At 37.3% G+C, this 18,281-nt stretch overlaps 1 protein-coding gene across 4 annotated transcripts in view; it reads right to left on the minus strand.

Moving 5' to 3' along the window:
• MAN2A1 (mannosidase alpha class 2A member 1) overlaps positions 1-18,281 on the minus strand; it is a 193,169-nt gene that overhangs the window by 124,558 nt on the left and 50,330 nt on the right. For all 4 annotated transcript variants that reach the window (XM_037529504.2, XM_054688088.1, XM_037529505.2 and 1 more), the window contains one exon: positions 4,814-4,944. In XM_037529504.2, the coding sequence (XP_037385401.1) occupies positions 4,814-4,944 (131 nt within the window). The remainder of the gene's footprint in view (positions 1-4,813; positions 4,945-18,281) is intronic.

The raw sequence follows: 18,281 nt of genomic DNA on the forward strand, positions 1-18,281 counted from the left end.
AAAGATAAAAGAGATATGACAACTAAATACAACACATGACCCTGTGTCAGATCCTGGACAGATTAGATCCAGGAGGAAGGAAAAATCAAAAACCAGTGTTTATACATTACTGACTCAATAAAATTTCAATATAGTAAATGAAGTAGACTGCAGTACTATATCACTCCTTCTATACCTGATTTGATAACTATCTTTTGTCCCAATTTTTAGGAAATACACAGTGAATTATTAAGAGAAAAAGGAACAAGATGCTTCCAACTTATACTCCAGTAGTTCAAAAAATATGCGTATGAATCTAAGGATAGGTATGTGGGAATCCTTCCCAAGGACTATGGTGGACTTTTTTGTTGTTGTTTTTTTAAAGATTTAGTTATTTATGCATACAAGAGCTGGGGTACAGGCCAGAGGTGTGTGTGTGTGTGGCGGGGTGGTGGTGAGAGAGAGGATTCACCAGAGACTGAGTGGGGAAGAGAAAAAGCAGATTGAAGACACTGCTGAGGGGGGCAGCAGGCGAAGTCAGGAGAGGTCTGCTGCGCCATGTGGGTTGCTCCCTGGCCAGCAGGGAATCAAACTCGTGCTACAGAGGCTGCTATTGCTTCATAGTGAGGTGCTTAACCCCTTGCGCCACCAGGGAGGCCCGGTGGACATTTTTGAAGCTTGAAATTATAATCCAATTAAGTTATAAAGTAAAACAGGGCATAGTAATCTTATGAACAAGAGTAAAACTAAAAATCAAATGCTACAAAGATGTCTGAGATTTTAGCATCACTGGCGTGAGTCTTTTACAAATTAAATCACTTCATCTAGAGGAGTGACAACCTTGCTAAAAGGGGATTTAAGAATCCCCGAGAGGTAATGATGTAGAAAAGACAGAAAGTAAACTACATTTTGTATAACGCTGATATGAAAGGATATGAGCTAGGAAGAGACCCAGAGAAGAGCCCAGATTACAAGTACCTCCATAGGGTTTTCCTTGGTGTATGTGAATATTTTTTAAAAGGCAGTAAAGGGACACATTTAGGGCAATGTACAGCATAAGAAAAATCCAAAATTTTATAAAAAGGGCATGTTTGTCAATAAAGGTAAGAAAGATGATGGAAAATATTTTGCGCTTTTGTGCAAGAATGAGATTACTAAAATATAACAATAAAAACTGTTAGAAAAAATTACAGGACTCATACCTATTTTTAGCAAACCTAATAGACTTGAAAATTAGAACATAAATAATATGAATAATATAAATAATAACATTGGATTATTCCAAGCACATTCAATAAAAAAGCATAAGAGAATGCAAGGGACAGTTTAAAATAAAAAGGCAACCATAAAACCTCAAACTTTAAAAAAGTCAAATTTGCATAATAAAGTTCATAAAGGAAGAAATTAGCAAGCAAAGATTAAATAATTTAAAAAGCACCCCATAACTAAATATAAAGTCTCCAAAATGTGGTGTTCTGAATTGTTTAGAAAAGAAAGAAAATACTAATGAACAAAATGCAGCAAAAACTACAATAAGAACAAACATTCTCAAATGTATATATTATCTAAACATAAGAACTAAAACCATGAAACTCCGAGGGGAGGAAAAAAAAACAAAACACACAGGAATAAATATTTATGATACTGGGGTAAAACAATGGTTTCTTTCCTATGACATGATAAATACAAGGGCAAAAAAAAAAAAAAAAAAAAAAAAAAAGTTAAACTGATCCTTACCAGAATTAAAACATTTGTGTATCAAAGGGCACATTCAAGAAACTGAAAAGACAGCCCACAGAATGGAAAAAATACCTGCAAATCCCTATCTGACAAGGAACTTTTATGAAGAATATAAAGAGAACTCTTAGAAGTCAACAATAAAAAAACAAAGAACACAATTTTAGAAGTAGGCAAGTAATTTGAATAGACATTTCTCCAAAGATGATATATAAATAGACAATATACACATAAAAAGATGCAAAACATCATTAGTCTTTAGGAAAATGTAACTCAAAACCATAATGAGATAGCATTTCACAAACACTGGTATGGTTAAAATAAAAAAGACAGACAGTAACAGATGTTAGTGAAGATAAAGAAAAATTAGAATCCTCACATATTGCTGGTGGAATGTAAAATGGTGCAGTCATTTTGGAAAACAATTTGGCAGCTCCTCAAAATGCCAACATTACCTCAGTAAAAATAATTTTTAAAAATGCTAACATACAGTTACCATATAACCCCACAGTTCCACTCCTAGGTACGCACCCCAAAGAAATGAAAACACACAACTCACAAAAAGTTGTAAAAATGTACATAGTAGCATTATTCAATAGTTAAGAGGGAGAGCAATCTAAATGTCCATCAAGTTAAGTAGAGTTAAACAAATGTGGTATAGCTACACAACAGAATATTATTGTCATAGAAACCAGAAAACATCATGCCTAGAGAAGGAAGCCAGTCACAGAAGGTCATACTGAATGATTCCATTCATGTGAATTTCCAGGAAAATCAAATCCATAAATACAAAAAGCTAATCAGTGCTCATCTGGGCCTGGGACAGGAAAGAAGGAGTGAAAGGGGTGTCACTATCAGTGGGCACAGGTTTATTTGGGGGATGTTGAAAAGTTCTAAAATAGATTGCAATGATGGCTGCACAACTCTGTGACTATAAAATTATTGAACAGAACATTTAAGTGGGTGAATTTTATGACACAGGAAACACAATTATAAATTTCAAAAATTGTATGCTGAGCAAAAGAAGCCAAATCCCAAAGACTCAGTTCATGTATTTATGAAGTTCTTACACAGGCAAAACTAATCTCCAGTGACAGAAGTTAGAGAGCATTGAGTAAAAGAGGAATGTTGAGGGGATGAGGGACCTTTTCTGAGGTGATGAAAATATGAGTAACTTTAATTCTACAGTTAAGGTTGGTAGGCTTCACTGCATGTAAATTCTATGTCAGTAGCAGCTAAACAAAGAAAACATCCATACAAACTGAGATTAATAAAGTGAACATTCCTGGCTTAGAACATAGCTAAATATTAAAGAAAAGTAGCAGCATGTATGGGGTGCACAACTCTACCTCCAGGCTGAATAATTTGCCAAGAAAACTTACAAGACTGCATATAGTCATACTCAACTGCCAGGATGAAGTATAGTGCGAAGATACAAAGCAAAATCAGCAAAGGGAAAAGGCACACAGGGAGTAATCCACAGGTAGTCAGAAAATGAGTCTTCCCCTGTGTTGTCACACAGTTTGTATTTAATCCCTCTTGCATTTAAATGTGTGTTCATGTGTTCATGATATCATGTGTTCATGATATGCCATCAAACCAAGGAAGCTCATAAGAGATTCAAAGCCCAAGGATGTTATTGGGGGTAGGTCAAGTAGGCACCTTCTGTCTAGTATATATAAAGATTGTAGATTCCCATAGGGAAAATAAGTATTTAACATAAACTACATTATTTTCACAAACAATTTAAACAGATTGAGAAACTTAGCATTTAGAAAATTCAAGAATTTAGTTTAGGGTCAATCTTGTGGAAGACCTTTGTAAGGATAAGTTTCAGACCTGCTATGTTATCTCTTTTGCATAGGCATAGCTGTGTCTTACTCTTAATAATAACAAAAACATAAGATGAGGCAGGGAAAACTTATGTTGAAATGTTTATAACTGGTAAATCTAGTTCAAGAGTTTATACAGGAGTTCTTTGTAGTATTCCGACAACTTAAATTTGAAAATATTCCAAAGTTAAAAGTAAAGAAAAAATTAATGGGAGTATGTGGGACCTTATCCCTAACAGAAAAATACCTTAAAATAATGCCTTAAAAACTTCAATTAAAAAAATGTATAGTAACCATACAGAAAACTATAAAGCTACACTGAGAAATATGATATACTAGAATTACATACTATGCCACACAATACAAGCATTATATTCCAAAGATTTCAATTAGTCAATTCCAGATTTTTATGAGTTGTATAAACACCTGATTTATCAATGCAGTCTTCTCTTCCCCATTTCTGACCTTCTTCCCCACTCATATGGTTCAGATATGGCTGAATCTGTCTTCCAAAAACTCCTCTTCCTGATAATCATTTCAAACAAACAAGGTTTCTAATTTCAGCTCCTCTATCTCTGCCCAAGGTAATGGCTCAGAGATAAAAACCCTTGACTCAAATAGGGCTAATTAGATAAGGTATTAAGTATAACTCCTTATGGTTATTATACTAAGAAAACAAGAGTCCCAGCTGCCTATGGTCATATTTCTATGAGAGAGCCAAGAGAAGACTAAGGTGATACAAAGAAGCAGAGCCAAAGGAGACAGTGCCCAGACAACATAATTTGAGTTCCCAAGGTCCAACCTCACCTAATGCTACATACAATATATCACTAAAATTCCTAATGATAAAACTAATAGTTTTCTTTCTCTTTTTCATTCTTTTTTTTTTTTTTTTTTTTTGCTTAAGCTAGTAAATGAGGTTTTTCCTCTTATGATCAAGAACCTTAACTAACAGATCATTAAAATCGCAGTGGGAATTCTTAGGAAAAAAATATTGCATAATAATATAAATAAATTAATTGATAAAATAACAGATGACAGAAGGTAAATGACCCTAAAAATGACTATATGTTATATATTGCACAGCTATCTAGGGGTTTATGATGAAAGAGTTTATGATAAATTAATGGAGAGTAAATTTTTCAACAGTAATCAGTACTGGGAAAATTAGTCATTTACAAAAACAAAATAGAGCCTCATCTCACATTCCTCAAAATTAATTGCCCAAACTATCACCAATGAAGGGAAAAGGCATCAATACATACCTCCTAGATTTTTTTCCAGCCACTGATGTCCTTCAATTAGTTGGTCAATTATGGCAAAATAATGTGTAGCAGCTTCATCAGGCATAACCCAGCCACCTGTCACAATTTCAAACTGACCATTTGCTAGTAAACTAAGGAGAAAATGATAGTTTATATTAACATATATATCAAACAGTTCAAATAAAAAATTAAAACAGCGTAAGTATTATGGACAGCCAGTATTTATACTAATCATTAAAAAAAAGTTTTTAAACCAGTGAAGGAACGTCACCCGTGAGGTCTGGTGAAAAAGATTCCTTAATAAAGTGTCTGAAGGAAAAAGAAAAATATCGGATGGTTTCACTTATAACAGGAATATAGGGGAACCAAATAAGACATCAGTGCAAAAATAATAACAACAGTACCAAACACAACAAAGCAAAAACAGACAATTATAAACCAGAGACATACTGCAGGGGAGGAGAAGGGAGAGAGGTGAGAGGGAGGGAGGGAGGAGCACAGAGGACTGTGGTGATGATGCATGGGTGCCTTGGGAAAGGAAATTCTACCGGAGACTCAATCTGAGGGGGCAGGGGGGAAGCAAATATTGTCTAAAAAAAAAAAATGCAAAAAATGATAAATGGTAAAATAAAAAAAATAATAAAAACCTAAATCATTTAAGAAAAAAAAGGGCCTCCCAGGTGGCGCAGCGGTTGAGCACTGGGTTGCGAAACTGCCCGCAGCCTCCGCGGTGCCGGTTCGATCCCCGGCTGCTCCCCGGCCACCGGAGGAGGGTCCCGCATGGCGCGCAGACCTCTCCTGCTGCCCGCTGCTCCCCTCAACAGTGTACTTCGGTCCTTCTGCCTGCTCTGCTCCCTGCTCTGGCTCTGGTGAAGTTTCTCACCCTCCCGCGCTTCTGACTGTACCCAGTACTTGTATAAATAAATAAATAAATCTTTAAAAAAAAAAAAAAAAAAAAAAAAAGAAATGAAGTGTCTGAGGTGAACCCACTTCCCTAGGCAAAGCTACAGAGTTCACTTCAGAAGTTCTCTTTCAAAAGAGTATAATCTAGCACACAACCTCAAAAGATTGCTGTCAGGAATCAGATCAGATTTACTTCTGAATCTTCAGAGCACCTAGCAAGTACATTACTCAAGAGTATGTGCCTAGTGTTGTTTATTGGAGGACTGTCAACTTAAGCACAGTATTTGTTTCAATAGACCTATGTCAAAAAAAATTAACATTCTAGTCCTTCTAACAATAATAATTTAATCTTGCAAACTACACAAAACTAATAGCAATAAAGGTGAAGTTAAATATCACAAGTCTCTGCAAATACAAACATTATAAAGCACTCTGCTCCAGATTCAGTTAAAATATAGGTTATAATTTGTTCTTCATTAGTAAGTGAAAAACATTAACATTATTATCATCTGTCCACATAGTACTCCTTTGCCGTAATACCATGCAAAGTAACCAGATGTTCAACCCTAGAAAATATTAATTGTACACGAAGATACCTTCCTCTGTGAAGGAAAATAAAAATTACAAACTTAAAAATTTCAAGAAATAACCTGAGAAAGTATGAAAATCCAGAATTTAAGCAAACAAGTAAAACCATAGTTTGAGTTTGCAATAAGATGGTTTGGAAAACAGTGTAAAATTTCAGGAAGACAAGAAACTTTAATAAGGATACTGGTCAATAGGTACCTACATCTAACAGTGAAGTACAAAGTAAAATTTAGTTGATATAGGCTAAAGACATAAAAGACAAATAAATATTTTCTATAAAGCATGTAACAGAAGCCACAGCAATATTACAACATCTGATTGATTCAAACATATGTGTGATCATATGACCAGTGACAGAGTAAATTATGGACACAATTTTTAAAAATAAATAAATGAATGGATAACTAATTACTTGTATAAATTTAAAAGACACTAATTAGGCCTGTATTGGCATAGGGATCACCAACTAAAATAATTTTACATGGAGAATCAGATGAATCAGTATAATGGCTAAAGAAATGTCCAGTCAAACCTCAGATTGTTACAAGTCCAAATCAAGGACTTATGCTAAGGAAGCTGGAAATTTCTAAATATTGAATTTCTTTAAGAACACAACAACAGGGCCTTCCCTGGGACCTCCCCTGGTGGCGCAGCAGTTGAGCCTGGGCTACAAAGCTGCCCACAGCCTCTGCAGCACCCGTTGGATCCCTGGCAGCCGGCGAGGGTCCCACATGGCGCCCAGACCTCTCCTGCCGGGCCCACTGATACTCTCAGCAGTGTATTTCGTCCATCTGCCTGTTCTGTTCCCCTGCTCTGGTGAATTCTCTCACTCTCCTGCACTTCTGACTCTACCCAGTGCTTGTATAAATAAGTAAATCTTAAAATAAAAAAAAGAACACAACAAAATATCAAATGGTATTCTGTCTTGTTTTTACTGCCACTGAAACTTTGCTCAGAATTAGTCCTATTCCTTATCTTTGTAGTGACATCTGATTTAGACACACTGAAAGTCACACTCCAGAGACCTCCCCTTATGCCTTAAGACCAGTATTGGGAAGCTGTGATGTCAGGACAAATTGGGAATTTAATCTCTGGTCGTCAAATACAGAAACTTGACCTCCTTATCTCAACATCCCAAGAAGCAGATCTTTTGGTAAATTTCAGAAATAAATTAGTCAATACAAAGAAACAAAGTTTTTGCTACTTTGGAATAGAGAACAGGAAGTACAGATTAAGAAATCTGTAAATTAAGTGGAAAAAACACTAACAGGGAAATGTTTCCTCTATAGCAGTTTTGTTTGGCTATATAGACCCTGTCCCAACATAAACAGGCTCCAAAAAGTAGCCAACCAAGCAAATAATCACAGATGGTATTTCCCCAACTCCACTTGTGAACAATCTTTTTTCCTTTCCCCATGATGCATGAGATGTTCCTGTGATCATTTTATGCTGAGATGCTATTCAGATGTACTGAATTCTTATCTACACAAATAGCTAAAGACTATCCTGTTTATTAATCTAGGGGCAATAACTTTCCAATTCATTAAAATGTTTTCCAAAATATTCTTACCTATTTATTTCATTCCCATCATTCCCAGCCTGGCTGGTTCCAGCTGCCCTCAAGTCTCAGCTCAAAAAAAAAGGTAACCCAGAGAAGTTTCTCTAAACATTCAACCAAAAGCAATACACTACCACACAACAGCATTAATCAGAAACAAAATCTACCAAGTTCATTTACAGGTCTCCTCTCTCCTTTCCCATCCTACTCACATTAGAATGTAAGACAGCAGGACTAGTGTATGCCATTTTGTTCACTTTTACTTGGAGAGCACCAAGAAGCATGCTTGGTACAACAGGGGCACTCTAATAGTGATTAGATGAATGAGGAAAAAGTAAATGAGACTCTCAGTTTAAAATTAATATTAACATTGAGCTTTTACATTAGATGAATCTCACAGACTTATGCAAAATAAACTGAACAGAGAAAGGTCAATAGGAGTGTGAATAAACATGGCATGAGATGAATTGACCTAAAATGCAGAAGAGGCAGAAATATAGAAGAAAAGAGGGGAGATGTTCATGAAAAAGTAACAGAGGGAATGATGAAATAGAAGATTAATGCACATCTGACTTGGGGTTTAATTCCAGGTCTCTAATGGGGTGGTAGTGTTAATACACAGACAGTAGAAATGAGTGCATAAGGGAAATGACCCTGCAATAATAAATAAAAATTTGAACAGGGCTACTGATCTGACAGTGAAATATCCAGAAAGAGGTAACGGTAAAAGTTTTTAAAAAGAACACTATTAAGTTGTGAGGAATAAAAACTAAACAAGAATGAGAAATCTGAAGAAAACAGAGTATAAAGGGCCAAACAGCAGGAAAACATAAGAGGAAATGGATGTGGTAAGAAATGCTAAAGTAAAGACAAAAAGAATAAATCATAAGTAAGCCTGAAACATTCTAGAAATAGCAATAAGACCCAATCTGCACTTCTATTGATTATCAAGGAGACATCTCCATAAACTGGGGAGGTACCATTTACCCATCCCCATTTCACTGAGGGTGGAGCTGAGCAGCCAAGTGATATAACACAGAAGGTAGGTGGGCTCTCAGGAGCAGAAGAGGAGAGAGCTCTTGTTCCTGTGGCCTTTTTGCATGTTGGTAATGCCAGTAAGGAGACATGGAAAGAGACACATGGAGGAGAGATATTTACAAGAGATACATGGGTGAGAAATACATGGGAGACTGACAATGGTGGCCTTTACTTTGATTTTGCTTCTTTCAACCTAGACTTGCCTGGTCCTTTTTGCCCTCTTTCTAGAGTTCCACGCCAGTGCTTAGACTTGCTTATAGGAGTCAGCAATCCCACATCAGGCCAACCCTGTTTGGCGTGGCATTTACCAACAAGGGGATGGGTAATTTTAGGTGTTTTATTGGGAAAAATATACTTTCTTTTCTCTATGCACACCATTTCTATTAAAAATCTTTCACAGGGCTTCCCCTGGTGGCACAGGCGATTGAGCATTGCACTGTGAAGCTGTCCACAGCCTCTGCAGTGCCAGCTCCATCCTGGCCGGCCGGCGAGGGTCCCACATGGTGTGGCAGACCTCCCCTGTCCCGCCTGCTGCTCCGCTCAGCAGTGTATTTCGTCATTCTGCCTGTTCTGTTCTCTGCTGTGTCTCTGGTGAATCCTCTCACCCTCCCACGCATCTGGCCTGTACCCCAGTTCTTGTATAAAATAAATAAATAAATCTTTAAAAAAAAATCTTTCATACTAAAAATCTTTCTACCTTTGTGCTCAAGGATGGCTGGATCTCTTTGAGAGCCTGCAAGTCTGGGGTCCCTGGACAAACCTGGGTGCACCTCAGTCTTGCACTAACACTTTCATGTTGTCAAAGGCATTTAAAAAGTAACTTCGACTTACTCAGAAGTAGACACATCCATCTCTAAGAGAGAAATTTTTTAAATACTTGAATTATTGAAATCGTCAACGAATTCAATCACAGTGATTAAAGCAAGCTCATAAGAAAATCAAGACAATATGTCATGGAAATCAGGGCACTGATTATTGTAACAACATGCTCACACAAGTTTTTAAGAAAAATTGCACAGGTAGGTGATAACAAGCATAAAGGACCTTTAACAGCAGTTTAAAAAGAACACAGGGTTCAGTTTTTCTTGGCATAGTTTCTCTAGTAAGGCAGAACTAAAATCCGAGGGAAGGAAAGAGAAGACATGATGCAAAATATGAAGCCATATCACAAAGACTGGACACCTGGCTGACTAGGCAGTTTAGTTGGTACTCTTAGTACTGCTTGCTTTGTCTGTATAAGAATTATAAACCAGAAGACTTGATTTGGAAGGAAGGTTTGGTGTGATATAAAATATCCACCGTGGGCCTCCCTGGTGGCGCAGCGGTTGAGCACTGGGCTGTGAAGCTGCCCGCAGCCTCTGCAGTGCCTGTTCAATCCCCGGCTGCCAGCAAGGGTCCCACATGGCACGCAGACCTATCCTGTCGCACTCGCTGCTCCCCTCAGCAGTGTACTTTGTCAGTCTGCCTGTTCTGCTCCCTGCTCTGGCTCTGGTGGATTCTCTCACCCTCCCGCACTTCTGATTGTACCCAGTGCTTGTATAAATAAATAAATAAATCTTAAAAAAAAAATCCACTGTGTTAGGAAAAAACACTTGTCCAAACCAACCAGAAATTGCAGAAATGCACAAATTTGACATGGATAGTCATGTACTCTAGAACATAGGCAACAAGCACATAGGAAGAATCTGATGAATAAGAGAAAAAGAAAAAAATGGTCTGAGGTAAAATGTTGACTTAATAATTGAGAAGCACAATGATCACCATGTAGAGATAGGCAGAAAAGCAGAACAGAAAATCTTACAGAAATAGAACCTGAGGATAAAATTTAGAAAATATTTATACACAGTGAGTGAAAAGCTAGGCTAGCCTCCCAAAAAAATGTACCATATTCAAAATCACAATTGCTAGCAATATGAAAACAGAAGTAAGATAGATTGCAACTGTACATTAAGACTTGATTTTTTTAAATCAAGGAAATAATAGGAAATACCTGTATCTAAAGGAAAAGCTATTTAGAAAAAAAACAGGCATGCTCAACTATTTTTAACTCAGTGTTTAACAAGTATTAATTGAGCTATTTCTCTGCGATAGTCCAAGGAATTGAAAGTTGAAAAAGCTACACTCAGGGCCTCCCCAGTGGCGCAGCGGTAGAGTGCTGGGTTGCGAAGCTGCGCGCGGCCTCTGCGGCACCAGTTCAATCCCTGGCTGCTCCCTGGCCACCGGAGGAGGGTCCCACATGGCGTGCAGACCTCTCCTGCCGCCCGCTGCTCCCCTCAGCAGTGTACTTCGGTCCTTCTGCCTGCTCTGCTCCCCGCTCTGGCTCTGGTGAATTCTCCCACCCTCCCACGCTTCTGACTGTACCCAGTGCATATATAAACAAAACAAACAAATAAATAAATAAAACATGCCTCTATAAAAAAAAAAAATTAAAAAAAAGAAAAGAAGAAGCTACACTCACCCTCTAAATTCTATTGCTTAGTTTCTCCCCCAAAAGAGGCTCTGGTTTCTGACAAACATTTTGCTGCACATAACCTTTCTCTAACAGTCCTAATCAGATCTAGAAACAAAAGTGAAAAGATGCAGGGAAAGAATGAATGAGGAATATACATGCAGCAAATCCAAAAAAAGATTTTTAAAGTGACTGACTTGTAACTACAGGTGAAGATATTACCTACTTCCATTTTTCTAATATTTCATTGCTGGAAAATGTTATCAAAAAAAGTATAAGAAAATAACTGATGCAAAATTAAGCTGAGTGTATCTGTCACAATTCACTTTGTCTAAGACGCAGAATTTCTACTTAACAACTTACTACCAAGCACAAGCTGAAGCAAGTAATTTTCTCTGAGTGTCACATCTCCCCAATGTAGACTCATCACACATCTGAATTCTGTCACACACAGAAGGATACAGTGAAAGAGCATTTTGCCTAATGGGGAAATTGTTACAGATAACTTAGTAGCAAACAATGCGTCTGTTATCCAGCCTCCCAGAATCACAAATTAATTTCACATGAGAAAACAAGTTAAATTGGTAATCACACATCTGGGGAAATATGAAATAATACTGGGATTAATTTGTAAATAAAAATTAGTTAACTGTTAAATTCAGAAAGATGGACGTTCCCAATGTATCACTTAATAATCTAAAGACATTTGCTTATCAGATTATTTGATTTATATGCCTTTCAAGAGGAGACATGAGAGTAAAAATATGTTTTGAAATCCTCCACATAATATTTGGGCAAACTCACTGTCTACTTGTGAATAACATCGATACCTATCTCTAAAATTCAGTACATGAAGGACAGATGGCCAATTAGTCACCACTTCATCATTGTTTACTTACTTGTTCCAGCCACATGTCTTTTCATAAGTTCATTGTCAAGGTATTTGATTAACCTGCAGTGTTTTCCCACCCAATCTGACTCAGTGGCTCTTATGAATCCATGAGAAACCTTCCCTAGCCACCACAACCCACCAAAAACCCCACCTAGATTATCTTTCATAAAATCCAAAACTTTCATAACATTCATCAGAAAATTTAATTACACTGTTCACTTTCTTCCTCAAGAGACTATAAGCTCCATGAGGGCAGGAATCACACCTGCTCTGTTCAACATTTAACACTCAGTGTACTACACTTACAAACTCTAAGAAAAAAGTACCAGGAACACAAAATGAAAAAAGCAGGAATTTCAGAAATAAATGGCATCTAAAAATGAAATTTAACCTCACTCATAAGGAAATGCAAAATTAAAACTTCAATGATCTGCAGCCTGTTATCTATCAGATCAAAATGATCAAAATGTTGTACAATACACTATGATGTCGTAGATAATGGAAACAGGTATTTTTACATACTGCTGGCAATAACTATAACATTTTAAAATACATTCATATTGTTATCCATGCTCATTTATGCTCATTCAAATTAAGTTAGAAAATATGTAAAAGGATAAAAACAAATAAAAGCATTACATACTCTCAAAATAAAGATACACTACAAGCATTCACAAAAGATCAGAAATAAAACTACATGGTTATTAACTGGGAGAAATTGAAGGTCACTCACAATGGTAAATTTAAAATGGTAAACTTTGTTATAAATATTTCATCACAATAAAAAAAAAAAAACAAGAAAAACCCAAACAGTAAAATGTGCACATTAGCATCTGTATGTCTATGCAAGTAGGTACATGAGTATATCTTTCCTCAGATATCTACAAAATAAAATAAATGAGTCTAGTCCTACTAGCTACTCCCAATGCGATAAGCTAGAGGATAGAGAGACAACAGTGAGTAATACCTTTACATCTCATTGTGTACCTTGTAGATACCTAGACTTATATTAAAAAAATAAATGAAGGGCCTCCCTTGGTGGCGATGTGGTTGAGCGCTGGGCTGCGAGGCTGCCCGCAGCCTCTGCAGCGCAGGTTCGTTCCCTGGCCGCCGCCGAGGGTCCCACAAAAAAATAAAGAATAAAAATAAAAAAATAAAATAAATGAAATGAAAATTTTCTTCTAAACTATAAGTGGTATACCCAGACTTTTCCTAATCAGTCAAAATAAAACTATAACTTAAAACAATTATTTAAGAATATTTCTCACATTAAATGGTTAAACTAATAGTTTTATAAAGTTTTAGAGAGGATATACTATAAATATTTCACTGTATAGTATACAGTACTATACAGTGTATCTTTCCTCAGATATCTACAAAATAAAATAAATGAGTCTAGTCCTACTAGCTACTCCCTATGCGATAAGCTAGAGGATAGAGAGACAACAGTGAGTAATACCTTTACATCTCATTGTGTACCTTGTAGATATCTAGACTTATATTAAAAAAATTTCATTTCTTCATTTTTCCAAAATAAGATGCTCAGTCAAAATAAATTAGAAAATATATGAGGTTAAAGAGAAGATTTAAAAACTCACTATTAATAGCTTGCTATAAAATCATAAGAGTAGGCACAATTTTTTTTTTTTTTTAAGATTTTTTTTTTTTATAGAGGCATGTTTTATTTATTTATTTGTTTGTTTGTTTTGTTTATACAAGCACTGGGTACAGTCAGAAGCGCGGGAGGGCGAGAGGATTCACCAGAGCCAGAGCGGGGAGCAGAGCAGGCAGAAGGACCGAAATACACTGCTGAGGGGAGCAGCGGGCGGCAGGAGAGGTCTGCGAGCCATGTGGGACCCTCCTCCGGTGTCCGGGGAGCAGCCGGGGATTGAACGCGCTGCAGAGGCTGCGGGCAGCGTCGCAACCCAGCGCTCAACCGCTGCGCCATCGGGGAGGCTCGAGTAGGCACAATTTTTAACTAATTTTGCCTATAACTCTAAAAAATGCATATATAGTATTATGTGTATGGTTCTATTGTATTTTTGAAAATATTTTTTTATTTTATTTTGGGATATATCTCTCCATTTATTTAGATCTTTTGAATTCTCATCAGTGTTCTAACATTTCCACTTTGATATTCCCAAATTTATTTTTTTTTAATTACTGAAGTACTATTTTCTTACATTCAAGTGTGTTTTTTTTTTAAAGATTTATTTATCTATGTATACAAGAACTGGGGTACAGGCCAGACGTGTGGGAGTGAGAGGTCACCAGAGACAGAGTAGGGAACAGAACAGGCAGATCAACTGATATACACTGCTGAGGGGAGCAGGGGGCGAGACAGGAAAGGTCTGTTGCACCATGTGGGTAGCTCCCTGGTTGGCGTGGGATCGAGCTAGCACTGCAGAGGCTGTGGAGAACTTCACAGTGCAGCGCCTAACCCCTTGTGCCCTTTAAGTGTCTTGACATTATATGCTTTCCCACCTCAGGCGCAGTCACTATGGTACTCCCACCATGGAAGTACGCATAGTCCTCCACTACAGTCCACTGTGCTCTTCTCCCCTTCACACCATTCCTCTTTTCTCCCCCTCCCCGTGCATGCCTTAGATCTGAGAGTTTAAAATTTGTCTTTGTCTTTGTCAGATCCTTTGTTTGGCTTCTCAAGTGGTATTTATCATTCTCCTTCTGGCTTACTTCTTTAGTATAATCCCTCCCAAGATGCATATTCTGGCCAACCCATAGTGTTGTTAGTCTTCTTTTACTTTAGCCATTCTATAGTTTGGGATAGTATCTTGTAATTTTATCTTACATCTCACTGATGACATAATACCTGCATGCCCACCCTCCCCCGCACTATTGCAGACTAATAAATTTCTGTCAGGTGTCTGAACATGCCATGATTTTGCTAATTCCTGTTCCATAGTCACTTATTCTAACCTAGAATTCCTTCCTGACCCTCTGCCACCCCTCCCCCTTCCCCTTCTGAACATGCTAATCCTAATCCATGCAGATTTCAGCTTGAATAGGACCCCCTTCTCCTCTAGATAGAAGGAAACACTCTATTACGAAACTGTTTAATTCCATAGCTTCCCTGTCCCACCCTAAGAGTTGGGTCAGGCTTGTTCACCTCCTGTATACCTAGAGTCTAGTGCAGTAAATATCTGTTGAATGACTGACAACGTAAGTAAGAGAAAGCTTTGGAGGTGAGGTGGTATTTCAGCTGAGTCTTGAAAAATGAATGGGTCTGACATTCAATACACAAAAGTGAAAAAAATCTGCATAAGTTCATAAGAAGAGGAAACAGGAAGCATTGTCTGAGGACACTGACATGGTTCAGCGGCTAAGAGGAGAAAGGTGTGAAACAGGAATTGATGAGAAATAAAGGTAGATATGTAGGTGGGTATCAGAAAGCACAAGTCAGTATGTGCCAGGTAAGTGGACAGCGGTCTGTACGTTTTGACACTGAAAGCATTTTAAAGCCAAGAAGCAACATGGGTAGACTCCAGTGTCAGAAACGTGTTGGTGAAGAGGGTACCACTTAGAAGTGGCACAGCTGGAAACACAAAGAACAGCTGGAAATTTTTCTAATAGCAGGAATCAAGAACAATGGTGGGTGAAGCAGGGGGTCAGAATCAGAGATACAGAAATACTAAAAATGCACAAGTGCTTAAAGCATAGAGCCTGACTGGGTGTGGTACAAATGGCAGAGAGAAAGGCAGAGGCAAGATAGTTAAGATCAGGGCTGCTGGGTTCTGGTCCTGACTTTACATTTACTTATTAACTGCTCCTTAAGCACATTCCTTAATACCTCTGCCTGAGTTTCTTCAACAATGGAATGGTGATAATAAAGGATTTTAAGTAGGAAGCTATAGCACTGACTAAAGAAGCATATATGAGTGTTTCAAACATGGTCTGGTACAATCTAAGCACTAAAATAGTATTAGCTGTTATGAGTCTCCCCAAGTATCCAAAAGTAGAGTTTTCTTGTTTGGTATGATATGGTAGGTTATTTTTAGAGTCTGGATGCTCAAATAATTTTCTATATAATTTAATGGAAATAGTGTTTCCTGGCCCCAACTAAATTATAGCAAATAGCAACACTACTACTTTCTGGGATAGCAGGAGAGCCGATAACAGGGTAACCTGTGTCATTAACTAGGAAAAAAGAAAGAAGTCATGGTGGGAGTTTTAGATGGGGAAGTAGCCCACATACTTGGTAATTAAACATCAGTATGGATGAACATGCACAATGAAAAGAGGAGAACCAAGGGGTAGAGACCCACAGGTGAAAACAGGCACATTTAAGGAAAGGGCAGAGGAAGAAATCAGAAATGATGACAAGGAATGCTCATTAATGCAGGAATAGAGCGAGAAGAGAAAGAACTCTGAGTCACACAAGACCAAAAGGAAAAAAAAATTGAGAATGATCAGTGTCAATGCTACAGAGAAATCTTCCTTGTGGACTGGGAAGTAACCAATGGGAAGAGCAGCTGAAGAGTTCTTTGTCACTTTTGCCAGTATCTAGTTATCTGTGATAACTAGCAGCCAGTGAAGTGAATGAGAGGCAGAAACACAGCTAAGCCACTGGAGAAGAACTGGGATTGGAGGGGGCAGGGATGGAGTACATACTTTCTAAAATAAATATACACCACTACTTCGAATATTAGAAATAAACTTAATTTAGACAGTGATGCACTGGCTTGATTCCTTTGATGAAATACTAAGTACTTTTAGGTTTCAAACTCAATTCAAATCTGAAATGTACTTTGAACATTGTAAGACACTGTAACTTCTCAATGCTCTACAAATTTTACAGCACTCTTTGGTTAAATACCTTAAAATGACTTGTATAAAATGTATAATAAATTAGACTGTGTAAGAACTCTGAAGGTACAGATTTCTGGTGAAATTCAAAATGTACATCACTAAGTTTGAATGTGGGATATTTAAGAAACTAACATCAAACATTTCTCTGATTTCAATAAGCAAACAGAGTTAAGAAGACAGAGTAGAGGTTCACTTAAATATAAATCATAAGAGAATGGCAGGATTAGAGAAAAGACTGCATTCTTGGCAAACCCAGCCATGTGATAAAGATTCAGTATCTACAGTAACTGATAACATCTTATCTTCCAGCACATATGTGCAGCCTTTCATACCAAAACTCCGCACACACAAATGTTGGTCAATACTTTGACAAAAACATATAAACTATTCTAGGTTCCAATAAACCAGTGGGTTCCTCCACTGTTCCATTGCTAACTGGTCTCTACAGCAGAATCAGATGTAATGTCAGAACTGGTTCTTTTCAAAGTCCAGAGAGGAAAAAAGAATATGCAGGGGAAGGAAGGAAGGGCCAGGGGAAAGAAAAGCTGAGGCTAATGTTTCAGCTTTTTGACTCTGAGTAAAGGCTCCCAATTTTGATGTATTATAAACCTCATGCAGTACTTCACTGCAGTTAGTCAAGAAATATTCAAGTATAAAACCTAAAAAGTAAAAAGAATGTTAAGAGTGCAGTTTGGCCTCCCTAGTGGTGCAGGAGGTTGAACGCACAGCAGACCTCTCTTGTCTCGCCTGCTGCTCCCCTCAGCAGTGTATTTCGTCAGTCTGCCTGTTTTGCTCCCTGCTCTGTCTCTGGTGAATCCTCTCACCCTCCCGTGCCTCTGGCCTGTACCCCAGCTCTTGTAAAAAAATAAATAAATCTTTAAAAAAAAAAGGTTGCAGTCATTTTCAAAATAAAACAAGTGTAGACAGAGAATGTGCCAATTATTTCACTGAAGGCAGTTTCTTTAAATCCATTGCATATATGTTACAAAGTAGGTATCTTGACCATAATTGATTAAATTACTTTGAATCACAATAAATAAATAAATAAAAAATAAATAAATAAATAAATAAAAAGCTAGATGTTTGCAAGGATCTCTGTTTGGTTAACTAGATTTTCATTTTTAAAAGCTTATAGAACTGAATACTCCTGTCACAGAGCTTAAGAATCAAACAAGTTATTGCTAGAATAGATTAGAGGGATAACTTGAGTAAT

The sequence above is a fragment of the Talpa occidentalis genome, unplaced genomic scaffold (assembly GCF_014898055.3).
Source record: "Talpa occidentalis isolate TD23 unplaced genomic scaffold, MPIMG_talOcc4v2.1 talOcc4.6, whole genome shotgun sequence".
NCBI lineage: Eukaryota > Metazoa > Chordata > Mammalia > Eulipotyphla > Talpidae > Talpa > Talpa occidentalis.